The sequence below is a fragment of the Wickerhamomyces ciferrii genome, contig 00065, assembly GCF_000313485.1.
Source record: "Wickerhamomyces ciferrii WGS project CAIF00000000 data, strain NRRL Y-1031 F-60-10, contig 00065, whole genome shotgun sequence".
NCBI classification, from domain to species: domain Eukaryota; kingdom Fungi; phylum Ascomycota; class Saccharomycetes; order Phaffomycetales; family Wickerhamomycetaceae; genus Hansenula; species Hansenula ciferrii.
Window position 1 is genome coordinate 45,674 of NW_011887675.1, and position 14,522 is coordinate 60,195.

At 31.9% G+C, this 14,522-nt stretch overlaps 3 protein-coding genes across 3 annotated transcripts; all 3 read left to right on the plus strand.

The window, feature by feature from the left end:
• Positions 1 to 41: 41 nt before the first annotated feature.
• BN7_2600 (SDR family oxidoreductase) lies at positions 42 to 869 on the plus strand (the record flags this gene model as incomplete). Its single annotated transcript, XM_011276795.1, has 1 exon — positions 42 to 869. One exon carries the CDS (start codon positions 42 to 44, stop codon positions 867 to 869), a length of 828 nt encoding a protein of 275 aa, XP_011275097.1.
• A 677-nt stretch (positions 870 to 1,546) lies between these two features.
• On the plus strand, positions 1,547 to 2,578 carry BN7_2601 (uncharacterized protein; the record flags this gene model as incomplete). The annotated part of the gene is made up of 1 exon (XM_011276796.1): positions 1,547 to 2,578. The coding sequence occupies one exon, from the start codon at positions 1,547 to 1,549 to the stop codon at positions 2,576 to 2,578; it is 1,032 nt and encodes a 343-aa protein (XP_011275098.1).
• An 829-nt stretch (positions 2,579 to 3,407) lies between these two features.
• Positions 3,408 to 4,091, plus strand: BN7_2602 (Translation initiation factor IF-2; the record flags this gene model as incomplete). Its single annotated transcript, XM_011276797.1, has 1 exon — positions 3,408 to 4,091. The coding sequence occupies one exon, from the start codon at positions 3,408 to 3,410 to the stop codon at positions 4,089 to 4,091; it is 684 nt and encodes a 227-aa protein (XP_011275099.1).
• Between the last annotated feature and the right edge of the window lie 10,431 nt (positions 4,092 to 14,522).

Consider the following 14,522-nt stretch of genomic DNA (forward strand, 5'->3'; position numbering starts at 1 on the left):
TTTATTTACTTTTATTTACTTTTATTTATCAACAAATCATCATGTCTAAAACATTGGCTACTCAATTGGATACTCCTCAACCATTCCCACAAATCGCTGATAACGTACTAGACCTATTCAGTCTAAAGGGCAAAGTCGCCAGTATTACTGGTTCTTCAACTGGTATTGGTCTTGAAGTTGCTAAAGCTTATGCTCAAGCTGGTGCTGATGTTGCAATTTGGTATAATTCTCATCCTGCTGATGATAAAGCTAAAGAAATCTCTGAAAAATATGGTGTTAGAGCAAAAGCTTATAAAGTTTCATTAACTGATTTTAAATCTATTGATGAAGCTATAAAGCAAATTGAATTAGATTTTGGTACTATTGATATATTTGTTTCAAATGCTGGTAAAGCTTGGACTGGTGGTGGTATTTTGGATCAATCTGATGATACTGAATGGAAAGATGTTATTGATTTAGATTTAAATTCTATTTATTATCTTTCAAGAGCTATTGGTAAAATTTTTAAAAAAAAAGGTACTGGTACTTATATTATAACTGCTTCAATGTCTGGTCATGTTGTAAATATCCCACAAATGCAATCTGGTTATAATGCTGCAAAAGCTGCAGTTATTCATTTTGCTAAATCATTAGCTGTTGAATGGTCAGGTTTTGCAAGAGTTAATACCGTGTCACCAGGTTATATAGCCACAGAATTAACTAAATTTGCTGATTCTGAATTGAAAAAACAATGGTGGTCATTAATTCCAATGGGTAGAGAAGCTTTACCAAAAGAATTGGTTGGTGCTTATTTATATTTAGCTTCAGATGCTTCTTCTTATGTTACTGGTACTGATATTCGTGTTGATGGTGGTTATACAGCGCTATAATGTTGTTTTTAGCCGCCCAGTTCATTTCCAACTTTTTTTGCTTCAAAATTATAATAGAAAATAGATGAAAGATTATAGGCTAAGTCTATATTACTAAGTTGTGCTTTCATTGTTGATCACTGGTGATCAAAGATCTGATATTTGTCTAAATATTTGTCTTACAAAAAAATTCAAAACAAAAAAATCATTCAACAAAACTAAAAACAAGAAACTTTATGAGAATAGTTTCTTTCAAAATGAATGATATTTATTTTCGATTTTCAAATTGTATGAATATTTCTATTGTTTAGTTTCAAATTGTTTATTGTATTTCTCCGATTTTGTCATAAACTAGTAGTATTGCTCTACGATAATCAAATCTGATCTCAAAGCAAAACTTAACCTAACTTCTCTTCACTTGCTTTAGTTCATAAATCTAATTTTAGTTTGCTTTATGATCGTACTATGTAAGTACCTTAATCAACATAGACTAAAAATTTAGATCCAACTGCATACATAATGAATTTCGGTTTTGTGTCAAAAATTTATACTTGAAAAAAATTTAGATCACAACAACAGCCGAAGAATGGAAATCTTTAGACAAAATTTAGTTCTTAAAAGTTCTAAAGAATTTAGATTAACGTTGGTTGTGATTTTCAAATCATACATCATCATATTAGCAAAGAGTCTATTCATTTATGTCACAATTTATCAAAAAAAATCCATTATATAATAATAATGATCATGATCATGATCATGAAGATATTATTGATGTCATTAGTTCCAATTCCAAGACACAAAGTCCCAAGATTGAAGAATTAGAAAGAATTGATGATTATAATAGTGAATATAATAATAATGGTGGATTGAGTGCTTTAACTGATAAAAATTTTACAATTAATAAATTAAATAATAATTATCAAAATTATACTTCAATTTCTGATCAAATTTTCCAAAATTATACTTTCTTACCAAAAGGTTATAAATCTAAAAAGAAAGGTAAAGAAATTGAAGATCTTGATAATGATAATGACAATGATGGTGATGACAATGATGATGTTGATCAAACACATCAAGATCAAATTCAAAGTGCAGATTTTGAAACTGCAAAAACTGGAACTTTTAAAAGTGCTTTAGATATATATAACCCACAATCAACAACTTCAATGATTTCAAAAGATTTTGCAAATGCAAAAGAATTAACTTCAGAAGAATTACCACCTCAAGATACAATGAATTCTCAAGCTTTGATTCCAATCACACCACCTTTACAAACATTACCAAATGATCAATTATCACCACTGCCAAATGATTTACTGAATTCGCCACTGGTTAATATAACAACAATGGCAAGATTAGTTAAATTTTTAAGATATATCATTGGTAAACCTGATCAAAGACAACCTTTACCTGATCCTGAAAGACAACCTTTAATTTCTCCAATTGGTTCCCCTATAAATTCACCAAATCGTGGATTTTATAATGGTCCTGGAAATGGTCCTGGTGGTCCTGCTTATGATTTAATTGGTAGATATAGACAAATTTTTGTTGGATTAAGTCTGTTACTGACATTAGTACTGTTGATTATTTTATTAGTCACTGGTGATTCTCAATTATTAGCTTTAATTTTTAGAGCTCTGTTATGTTATTTATTAGGTGATAATGCTCAAAGATTACTTGGTGAAGATTTTTGTCCTCATTATGGTTGGTTTTGGCCATGGACTGCTTGAATATTTTCTTATAGATCTATGTATTAGCAGCATTATGATACCAACAAAACATTTGCATTCATTTTATAGACTATTAAAGATTCAATCATTTTTAAAGCAATATTCAAACAATAGGAAAAATTTGATCATAATATGAAGTTGTTTTAATGATTATGACACACACACACAGATTATGTACTCTTATGATATGAAACTTATGACAGCATTCAGTTCTATGGTTATATTTTAGTTCATTTAGTTAATTTTTTTATGGGTTTTCAATTGTTAATGGTTATTTTTATTTTTATGGGGGTTTTGGGTTTATAATATATGGGAGTTTTCCGGTATTCGCACGCTTTTCAATATTTTTGAATAAAATTAGTTTTAATATGGAATAATTTGTTTATTTTTAATTGATTAATGTAGTTTTTATTCAATAATTGGATAAACTTGGTTTTTTGACAATTTTTCCATGTTTTTTTTCACCAATTTTTGAATTTTTAAAATGAAGTACACTTTAATAATTTTATATATGGTTTAAAATTGAAATAATCTCAAAATCTTGAAAAAAAAAAGTTTGAAATAGCAATTAATATTATATTCATTATAAAGTTAAAGCAATATTACAGATTTTATGATTTTTTCAGCTATTACTTACTAACAATGTTTATCAATTATATTGTATTTAAAGTACCACATATTACCTAATCATTACATAATAAAGATGACATAATCAAATTTTGAAAATTAATAAAAAAATTTAAGCTCATCTCATCTTCTTATACTAGGGAAATACAGATCATTTGATTTCAGAAAGGTTTAACTTTTATTGATAAAGAAGGTTATAATAATGGGTGTTAGAAGATCAAGTTCTAGTATAGCAAGTTCTTCACCAAGTGGGAAGAAAAGTCATAAGAAATTTGATGAAGATGAATTTCATACAGCTGATGAACATTCTGATTTAGATCAAGAAGATCAAGAAGATCAAGAAGAAGAAGCTATAGAGGAAGAAGAAGATGATAGTGAAGATGATAGTGATAGTGATAGCGATGATGCACCAGAAGAAGAAAGCGTAAGAACGGGTAAACAACAATATGAAGAAGATAGTAAAAAACAAAAAGAATTAATAAAACAAGAACAAAAATTAGCTAAACAGAAAAGGATTGAACAACAAGAAAGATTTGCTAAACAACAAGAACTTAGAAAGATAAAATTAAAAGAATTAGAAGAACAAGATTTATTGAAACAACAACAAGAACAAAAAAGATCAAAAGAAAAAGAGATTAAAGAATATAATAAATTAATTGAAGAAGAATTAATTCAAAAAGAATTTGAAAAACAAATTTCTCAACAAGAAAAATTAAATAATTTAAAAAAATTTCATAAAAAACAAAATGATGTTAAAAAATTTAAAGATATTGGATTACAAGTTAAATCATTAAAATCTTTAACTCCTGGTAAAATTGTTAAAAATAATATAAATCGTGATTCTTTATTAAATAGACGTAAAAAGAAATTGAATAAAAGGGTATAAAGAATTTTAAAAATGGAATATCAAATTGAAGGAAGAAGTATTGTTTAATATATACATGTATATTTATAATTAATGGGTATTAATGTTTTGATTGGGTGATTGTAAAATTTTGAAACTCAAAATTAATAAAAATTACATGGGAGTGTTTTCTACTTAGCTTTAATCACTTACATACGAGTTGGTTAAGCTGCTGTACGCTTATGGAGCACTTGTTGTTTTATATCATCACGGGTTTTCAAGGTATCTTTGGTTTTCATTTAGTATGTAATATTGATGAGATCATGAACATATTTAGCATATATCCTCGAGGGGGCCCTCAATATGGTAATGTAAGTATAATAATAAAGATCTTCATTATCCAAATATCCAAATAAGGGTTAAATAGATATTTGGACCATATGTCAATTCAAGTATATGAAATAATATCGCTTAAACTCATTGAGCCCGGTTGAATAAATTTCGAAGTTAAGTACTGGGGATTAATAAGATCTTCAATTTCCAATATAATGTACTCCTTAATAAAGAAATGCGTGAAATTAGCTGTATTTCTGAAGTTCAAGATAAATCTGATATCTATAAGAGGTCTAGGTTGTATCGAGATTACTTATTCAAAGCATTCTAATCCATTCTATCATTGCTTTAAGTGATACCAAAGATAGCATATGAGCTACAAGATCAACAACATCTAAAAAATGTTTAAGATCAACTAAATGAGCTCAATTTTAACCTTTAACTGAATCTTGCCTCAAAAATATTAAAGTCTCCTAAGATAGGATTTGTTTAGCGAAATAATAATAATTAGCAATCTTTAAACTTTGTTTCCTAAGGCTTCACTAATCAATAATGTTATTGTGCATTTAATGGTACCAAATATTCAAACAAACTGTAATCGGGAATTAAAGTTAACTTTGACAGCTTGTTGAATTGAGTTATCAAATTGAATACTAACTTCTTAAAAATCTACATTGTCACGCTTTTAAGGCTTGTGGATTCGAAAGTTATGCTTATTGTATCGTATGTATTTGGTACTTGAAGCTCATCATCACGTATCTGTATTACATAAAGGGGGGTACTATACAAAATTCTAAATTAACTTTGGTTAGTAAAGTTAAACTTAAATTATAGGCTAGCCCTGTCAGCTACTTGTAAATGAACATGCGTCAAATCTTTTAAGGCAGATGTAACTTAGTAGCACCAATATATACGCCGTCGATGTTATATGTAATATACAATATACAATATACAATGCACAACAGAAGTTTCACTGCTACTGTTAGTGCACGTAAATGACGTTTATCAAGAATTTGCACTTAGCATTTCAATAAGCTATGATAATATACGAGAAACTAAAACTATATCTATAGATTTTACGTAGCTGCGTATAGAGCTCAGATATTGTTACATTTATACATGGGCAAATTCATACTGCTATATCATAACAAGTTTCAGATCAGTTAAGTATTTCACTTTAATAGGTACACAATTTCAAGCAAAGCAAATTCGTTTGAATTCAAAGGACTTCAGACTTCAGACTGATCTTGACACCCACTGAAAAGAGCAGAGCAGCTTAAAATAATACGCTGTAATTACTTGTAGCCTTGTACCTTGGTCCTTGTCCCATTGTATTGAAGAGTACTCTTTTGTTTAACGTCATTATGATAATCCACCCGATTAAGACCGGAATTTTTAACATTTTGACATGAGATTAACTTCAATTAATCAAGTTGTTAGTACCAGATCTACAAGATCAAGAATCTTCTGTAGGTGTAATTTCTGTAGTATTGGTACGTTCTGATAAATAAGATGCTCATATAATCTAGAACTTGTACATAATACATAATACATATAATATTGTACACAAAGTCTACAGATTGTAAGACATCGTTCGAATATTCAATTAGATGTGTACGTATGATGATTGATGATTGATCCTGATTCCTGAATACACCAGATTCCCAATCACGATTCATGGCAGGATGCCTAAGGACTTTTCAGTTATTAGTGCAGGGGATCAAGTCAAACAATATGATATAGACATACCAGCTTATACGTATACGCTAATAAAGTACTTTTAGAGTGGACGTCCAACTAGTATGACAAAATTTTTGTCAGGTCGTAAGTTGTAACTAATTTTCATAAGTAGAGCGATGATTTATTGATGATGATGATTCATGAATCATGAATATACGTATTACGTACATCCCCAAATTTCAATGCTATTGATCAGGATTCAGAACTCTTTGAAGTTTGAAGTTTGAAACAGTGAAATCTATAACATGCATGTAAATGTACAAGTTTACAGATTTCAAAATTATATCCTTGTAATGCATAATGTATTCTAAGGCGGATAGACCAATCTGACTTGTTCAAGATTGTACGTAAATATAAAGAATCACACCAAAGCCAAACAAAATCCTTAATTTGTGAATACCAAAGAGCACTAGTATTCTAGAAGAACATCTTGAGTAATATGTACAGCGATTGATCTTGGTTGTTTCGTTTAAAAAGGCTGTTGACTATTGACCTCATACAGAATCCAGACCAGGTACAGCTTTCAGCTTAAGTCAACACTATGTTACCAGGTAGCTGTGCTTGGTTACGAGATCTAGGATCATTAGATTCGTTAACTCCTTTAGCGTATAAGTATGCTCACATATTACGTACATATTGATCAATCAAAATTACTCCGAAAATCAGTGTATGTCACTTTGTAGAATTTCTTCTATGATAAACTTAAGGAGTAGCTACTAGCTACTAGCCAGCCAGGACTCAGTTAGTATCTACTATATGATTTAATAATTTTTCCCTCATTTATCTGTTTATCTCATATCTCATGATAGTAATTACCAATCAAGCTTCTAGTTCTAGGGCAAAAAAAAACTCGATCCCACGATGAATAGAGATAATTAGCGAGCCATTAATTAAGATAATATTTAGACTCATAATTAGTCGAAGTTTGGGGCCTGCTTAAGTGTTTGAGTAGCATACTCTAACTACCTGGTACCAACTGCCACGTAGTATTGATCAAGACGATCAATCTTGAATCTTGATCTTTAAAACTTCATGACAGTTGCATCTGTACTATCGTTACGTCGTAGTTTGTCTGTACGCAACCGAATATGGTCAAAAGAGTGTACGGTTTTAAAGTTCCAATTCCAATTCATGGGTTTTTCTTTGATCTTCAAACGTACATATCGTTTACATGATATGAAACCTGAAGGCTCGACCTTGTTATAATATGGTACCTTCCAATCTCTCGCTTCATTAATAATTCAAGCCTAATAATATGATTACCTTCATCAAAGCACGATCAGCTCTCATTTGAATATTGTTTGATCTCTTATATATAAACCATGAAGTAGCTGTGACTTTATAAGATTATGATAGCTGTAATTTAATACTATATTTAGCTTTTTAAATCATTGACTATCAATCTGAGACCACACGTACACGTATACTATACATATTCGACATATATATATGGCTGCTAGAATGTCATAATTGAATTTCGATCAAATATTCATGTGAAATTCGAAGTAAATTATACAATTATTCTAGTATCTGCTAACATATCAAGTAAGTACGATTGCGCAGTTAGAACCTATTACATCGTACAAACTAGATCTATCACAAATATTGTTCAGCATGATCCTGTACTTTTTCAGCACAGGCTGCACAGTACGTGATAACAGGTAGCACATAATTACAATTAACAATTATTCCCTAAAGCGTATACTATATTACATATTGAAAAGCAAAAGATCTCAGCCTTTAGCTGGATTCAGGAGTCGATAGTATCTCACTTGGAAATCACCCATAATTACCACAATATATTTTATGACTATAAGCTTGATATCTAGAATATCTAAAGTACGAATGCGATGAAGGAGAACTTGAATTATCGACACGTTATAACTTATAGTATTCATCAGATTATAACAATACGGTAGAATAAGCAATCTTCCATGAGTCTTGTACGTTGCACGTTACACTTACTATATATGTACCTTTAGTTGCTTGCCAATGGTACCAAAAAGCATATAGTAACGTACATCTTTCATGTTCAAAGCTCTGGTTCATACCTAATACTATATACATACTAGTACTTAACTTATATATTATAAAAGTATATAGCTGTGTGCAACGAAGTTCGAACTTCGAAGATTCACAGCTAGTGGAAATACTCGCCCCATCCACTCTATTTCTTGAAACAAAATTATCAACTCCTACAAGGTTAGAGCAGGACTTAGCAGTTGATGAGCAACTAGTATGACTCTAGCCGCTAGCTTACTGAGCTATAAATAGAGATTGACACACTTAGCTCGATTAATTATAACTTGAAGATCGAATTCCTCGAATATCCTCAAGGCTCATTGAACTTTTTGAGGTACCCCTGTATAATCCGAGTTTGCCTCAAGCTGTGAGTGGCGAGTCGCGACAAGAAGTGGAAGTTATGTTAAAGGAGAGTACGTACTACGTAGGCTCAAAGGTCAAATTAAGCATGACCAAAGCTTATGGATCTGATCTTAAATTCTAGAACACAACATGGCTGATGGTTCAAACGCTAATAAACGCAACATTTACCTTCAAAAGAAGTTACAAGTTGCAACTTACAAGCTACAATCTGAGATCGAAGCATAAAAATCCTCGTATAATAAAGATAAAACGAGTTTGAGTGGTATTTCAAAGAAGTTACCTAAAGGTTAAATTTCCACCAGCGATCAGCACAAGCTGTGAGTCTGTGACGCTGTGCAATACGTACGCGACTCCAAATGTAAAGTGTATCTGTATTATGTAACCTGTATAAACAATTTGCAAGTTTACCAAGATAACGTTTTTCAAATTGTAACGTATACGTACCTTCAATTGGGCCCAGTGATTTGTAAGGCTTCAAGTGCTTTTTTTATTTGACAACTGTATAATATATTAAGCTGTTTTAATCAATTAAGTACGGCCTCCCACTAAAATTCAGATCAAAACTTTATTTCAAAATTTGAGTGCACTGCAAGTTGCAACTGTATCGTCGATTTATACCTTTCTTCTGTAAGAAGCGCATTGTAGATCTCAAATGTACAACTGGAGACGCAGTACTTATATACTCAGATTTTCAATCGATGTAATATGCGAGCGCTAGAGTTGCCGCTCATCGCATAAAGAGATTCACATGCCTGCATATTTCCAAGATTCAGAAGTACCAATTTATAGGAATCATCAAGTACGTTAGTCAGATTCTTTAGGTAGGAAAAGTAGGCTGCCATAGACGGTACTAGCCTCTAGGTAGTACTGGTGTAGTGGACTGTGGTACTCAGCGTAGTGAACATTAGATGATATAAAATGACACTAGATACTAAAATAATATCAGCGTGTGTACTGGACATTGCTATTTAATGATGCTGAGCTATACAGTACTGGAGGAACCGTTTTTTATCTAGGCTTGACGACTCAGACTCAGCGGCCAACTGCCTAGCTCGGTAGGTACTAGGTAGTGTAAAATCTACCATCACCATGTGCTTCATGCCGAGGTGACAGAGATGAAATCCACAACGTCGAGGCATCATCAATTAAGGGATGCTATAATTGAAGAAATCGTTGAATTTAAGAGGAGTAACTTTAGCACCAATCTAGATCAAGATCCACGTAATTTGGATCTTCCCCCCATACATCTAAATAACGTATGTGAAGATAATGAATTCATGTATTTCACAATTGCCAATATCATGATTAATATAATATATTAAAACTGTAATAATTGATCAAACATGTGGTTTATATATGCTATACTATGAATCGACCAACTTAGCTTGTTATCTGGTACCGTATAGATTCTAGGAGTCTAGAGTCACGATCATCTATATCAACACAAGTAGCGAACAAGCGATCCAAAAGAATACCTCGTGGAAGTTCGTAAGTTATATAGATGGACTATGAAAATGAAGCTTACATGCATTCCTGAATCACATTCTCACATAAATATCATCAAAATTGTATGTAAAGAAGGTACAGGCAATTACAGATTACATGTGATCGATGTAAGCTAGTGCGTAGTACGTGCCTGATGTCTTGACATTTGATCGGTTCAAAATCCACAGTGAGATTGGAATTTGGGAACCATCTTCAATATTCGATTTGTTAGAAGTGATCAGAGCGTTCAACGTTGAAACTCCACGTCCAACAACCGATCATCTCACGAAGAACATGTTTTCAGATTGGATCATAAATTATAAATGTACTACATCAAACCTGAGACGCATACCTACATATAACAGACGATCTTGGATTTCAATCATTATACCATAGCTGGTTTATGCTGAAGGCACACTTTGCTTATAAATAAACCTTTTCTTTATATACTGAATCCTGATCAATTAAAGTTTTCACTGTACTGATCTCAAGTTTCAACTGAGCACTAATTTGCGCGCATGGAAGATTTGCTAAGTTTGGAAATTTTAATTTATGATGGATATTCGTGGACTCAGGTTCCTGGCTCTGATTTTGAAGTTGAGCACCCGCGATACGCACAGGGATATTGCTTTTATAATTATACTAGATAAGATGTAGATTAATTATAAACCTAATATATGATCCACTGATCAATCACTTCAGAATACACGGTAGAAGAACACACAGTCAAAACTTATGTTAATCAATCAACATTTTAGGTTTTCAGAGCTTGTATAACCTAGTACGTTATAAATATACTATATATTACTATATATATGCTATCAGGCGCGCTCCTACCAATCAAGTTTCAATCTGATAATACTGATATGTGTACTAACTGCTGTTATCTAAATGATCAGAAGTTAGCAGAACATCAATTGCAGAAAGTATTAACATTGATGTTCGTAATATTCGATATACAGCAATATATATATATATGCTCATCAAAACAAGATAGTCTTTGCAGACTGACGAAAAGTGTATCCGCCAGCAGTAAGCACCAGTCAATTTCAGCTAATTAAAAGTTAAGATCAGTCAGGAGCCAGGCGCCACACATGGCTTTTATTATTAGCTCAGGGGGACTCTCCTTCATTTGACAAGGGATAGATAATGCTGTTTGAGACGAAGTCACCCAAATTTACCATTAAAAGAAATGAACGTATAGGCAAAAGTCAAAGGTATATCTTTATATATATAATTATATTGGCTTCAAGTTTGAACGAATATTTTCATGGGTAAAACTTCTTCTGGGGAAATGATGTGCATTTCTTGGTTATGATCCAAATAATCAATATCGGCAAGGGTAGATCATAGAAAACAAAGTTGATTTTAAATCTTAAAGGACGTTACATTTGTATATTGAGATTGACAGTCCGCTAGTTTCCATTACAAATATCACTACTTCTCATATTTCAATCTACACCCGCCACTTGAGACTTCAAGTCAAATAGACGCCTTATTATACAAACTGTATAAGATACACCACTGTCAAGACTTATAAGTTATAACGCTATATTAGATATTTGTAATTTGACGTTTTTGAAGATCAAGAGTTGTGTTTGCGTTAAAGCGATAATTATAGCGTAGCTAATCATGAGATTTATATATATGTGGTGCAAATATGATTGCTTTGATTAAGTTAACGAGCTATATTATACTCTGTGTACCATAACTTGCTAGCTTGGCGATATAATTATGCTCAATATGTTATAACTTATCATTATCATTCCATAGAATATTGAATTTCCACTTTAAAATTAGTTTCAACTTTCAAGTTTTGAAGTTAATTACTTAAACTAAACATGGCTTATCTGAATGCGTGTAAGTGCACTTAGCTGTAGGTGTGATATACTTGAAAGTTGAAAGTTGATTCTCGAATGATCCTCTCCAACGTCCTGATAAATCATGATTTAACTACCGATTTGATCGCTCGTTTAGTACTTACATAAATAGGAACAAGTTGGTATAACCTAACATATAAATTATATGACAGCAGAATTCTGATACTTCCAGCAGCTCGAATTTTGAGCGTATGTTACAGTACATATATATAGTAAGTTTTAATAAGTTAAAAGGTGAAGTACTGCATATAATTGATGTTAAACGTAGCCGGCAATAGTTGAAATCTAGTTGTAGCATTAAGTAACTTATAATGACATTCATGGAGGAAACCGAAAATTAAACAGCTGACCTATAAAACATTTGTTATACATGTTCGTGTACACGGTAACAGCCTCTAGCGTCATTTATTACAACTAATTTTTTTTCATAAAACTACCGCCTACGTTAAAACAAGTTCCTTGAATCACCGCCGGCTTGATGAATAATATACCTGAATCTTGGTCCTGTACCTCTTTTTGTATTTTAAATGTAAATTATACTATAAACTTGCGACGCACATTCAATGTAGTCAAGAATATTTCTCTACAGAGAGTTTTATTTAAAGAGCTTCCATACGGCACTTTAATATGGCTCATCTTTCGAAGGCCAATGTAGAGGAACTCAAAGTTCAATATGGATCTGCTGGCTAATATAACTACTCGACTATATTAATTAGCTTCTACGTATTAATAGGTCACAGTAATGACTTTAGAATTTGGATCAGATTGTAACTTATAAGCTTCATGAATATTTATGAAGTTGATCTAACAGAAGACAGTGGACACATAGTAGTACTTCCTGATTTACGGCATACAAGTATATGTATATAATTGTCTCGTGCCCCTGCTAACTTTCAAGTTTGAACTTGGAAGTTGGAACAGCTTTGAATTAAGCATAAACTGACTGATCGGTTAATTGAATTTTTGAATTAGTTAATATAAGTTATATGAGACAGTAAAAAACTTGAAAAGCTTATGATATAAATCAATTGTTTGATCTAGAATCATTCTTTTGAAAATATAAAGCCTATAATATATTTCCTAGAGTCAATAATATAATGTAGCTGAGTCCATTAATGTATATTGGTACAGCATTGCAGCTTGTCGGTCGGTATAATAAGTATATATAGCAATGCCTGCATGATCTATATATATTTAATGATTTGATCTCAGTTCAAGCACATATATTTGTTAATTATAAAAGATGTATCAGTACATCAAAGATTCACATAACTTGGTAAGTAAGTTTTTCGGACTTTATTAATTGGTATAGTATATAGTATATACCTAGTAACTAGTAACTTATAACTACATACATGCTCGAGTTAGTGGGTACGCATCGGTCCGATATACATACCGATTCCCGAATCCCGATGTTCTGAATAGGTAGTATTAGGGAGGGACGATCCGGGATTCTAAATTGTCAACATTTTCTTATATAGGCCATGTTGAAAAAAAAGCCTTTATAAATGTATCTTACCATATTATCAGCAGTCAATAAATAACGCCTGAATGATTTGGAGCAAGAGGTGACATTCGTATTATAATTAATTTCTGTATGCACATTCTGAAGGATCAATATTATGTTCAAATTGAAGCCGTTTTGGCCCATGGGGTCCCAAGTACTTCCAATATGAATTAATTATACGATCACAAGTTGTGTTAATGATCAATAATATTAAGGCGTATTATAAATTTGCAGTCAAATTGTTTGTGCCTTGTGAATATAGAGCATATATATAGTCATGCACAATAGGATCTTGTTGCAATTGGCATATATTATGAAAATCCATGAAGTATATTATGTCTACTCAATAACAGCAAACAGCACTAGCAGTACGAATTGCAGTAAAGACTATATATAATACCGATTGTGAAATGTATCAACATCATATGGCCTTCTAGCGCCCTCTAGAAAATATCATTAATGTCCCGAGCTAGTGATTTTATCCATCTAGTAGAAGTGTTGAGTCAGCTCCTGTTTCAGTTCTTGTACATCAATACTTCAAGCCACGTTGTTAGAAGCTTTGAAAGTCATTTAGCTGTTAATATGGATAGTGTGTGGTTAAATGAATTAACTTTCGAAGATTAATTATGATAGATGATCGACAAAATGACGATTTGATTACGGACCAAATTAGTTAGTTGACGTATACGCTTGATTAATTGTTCCAAAAACAGATTGGTAAAGCTGGCGGAAGATAATGTTGTAACTTGTGAATGTTATTTCTTATGTGAGTTGTAGCAGTTAAAACTAAGAAGATTCATGAATAATAGTTTAGTATAGCAGCAACTTTGAAGAGGTATCAACTGATATGTTAGAAATATATGGTGTTTTAATGGCGACCGAATGCAAGGTTAAGCTGTTTAACTAGGGACCTCAACTTCTGAAGTTTGTGGAGTTGATTTACTTTAAGTATTATAAGCTGTCGCACATTAAACAACCAACTTTTTTTTATTGACCCTGTAATATGTACCTTTTTGACAAGCACTACTAATTGATACTGAACAGTGATCACAGTGAATATGCTTTAGTGATTCAGATTCCGAAAAACACAGTGGGGGTGGGATCTTGGATCTGTTGAAATACTTGATACCGGAGTAAACTTGA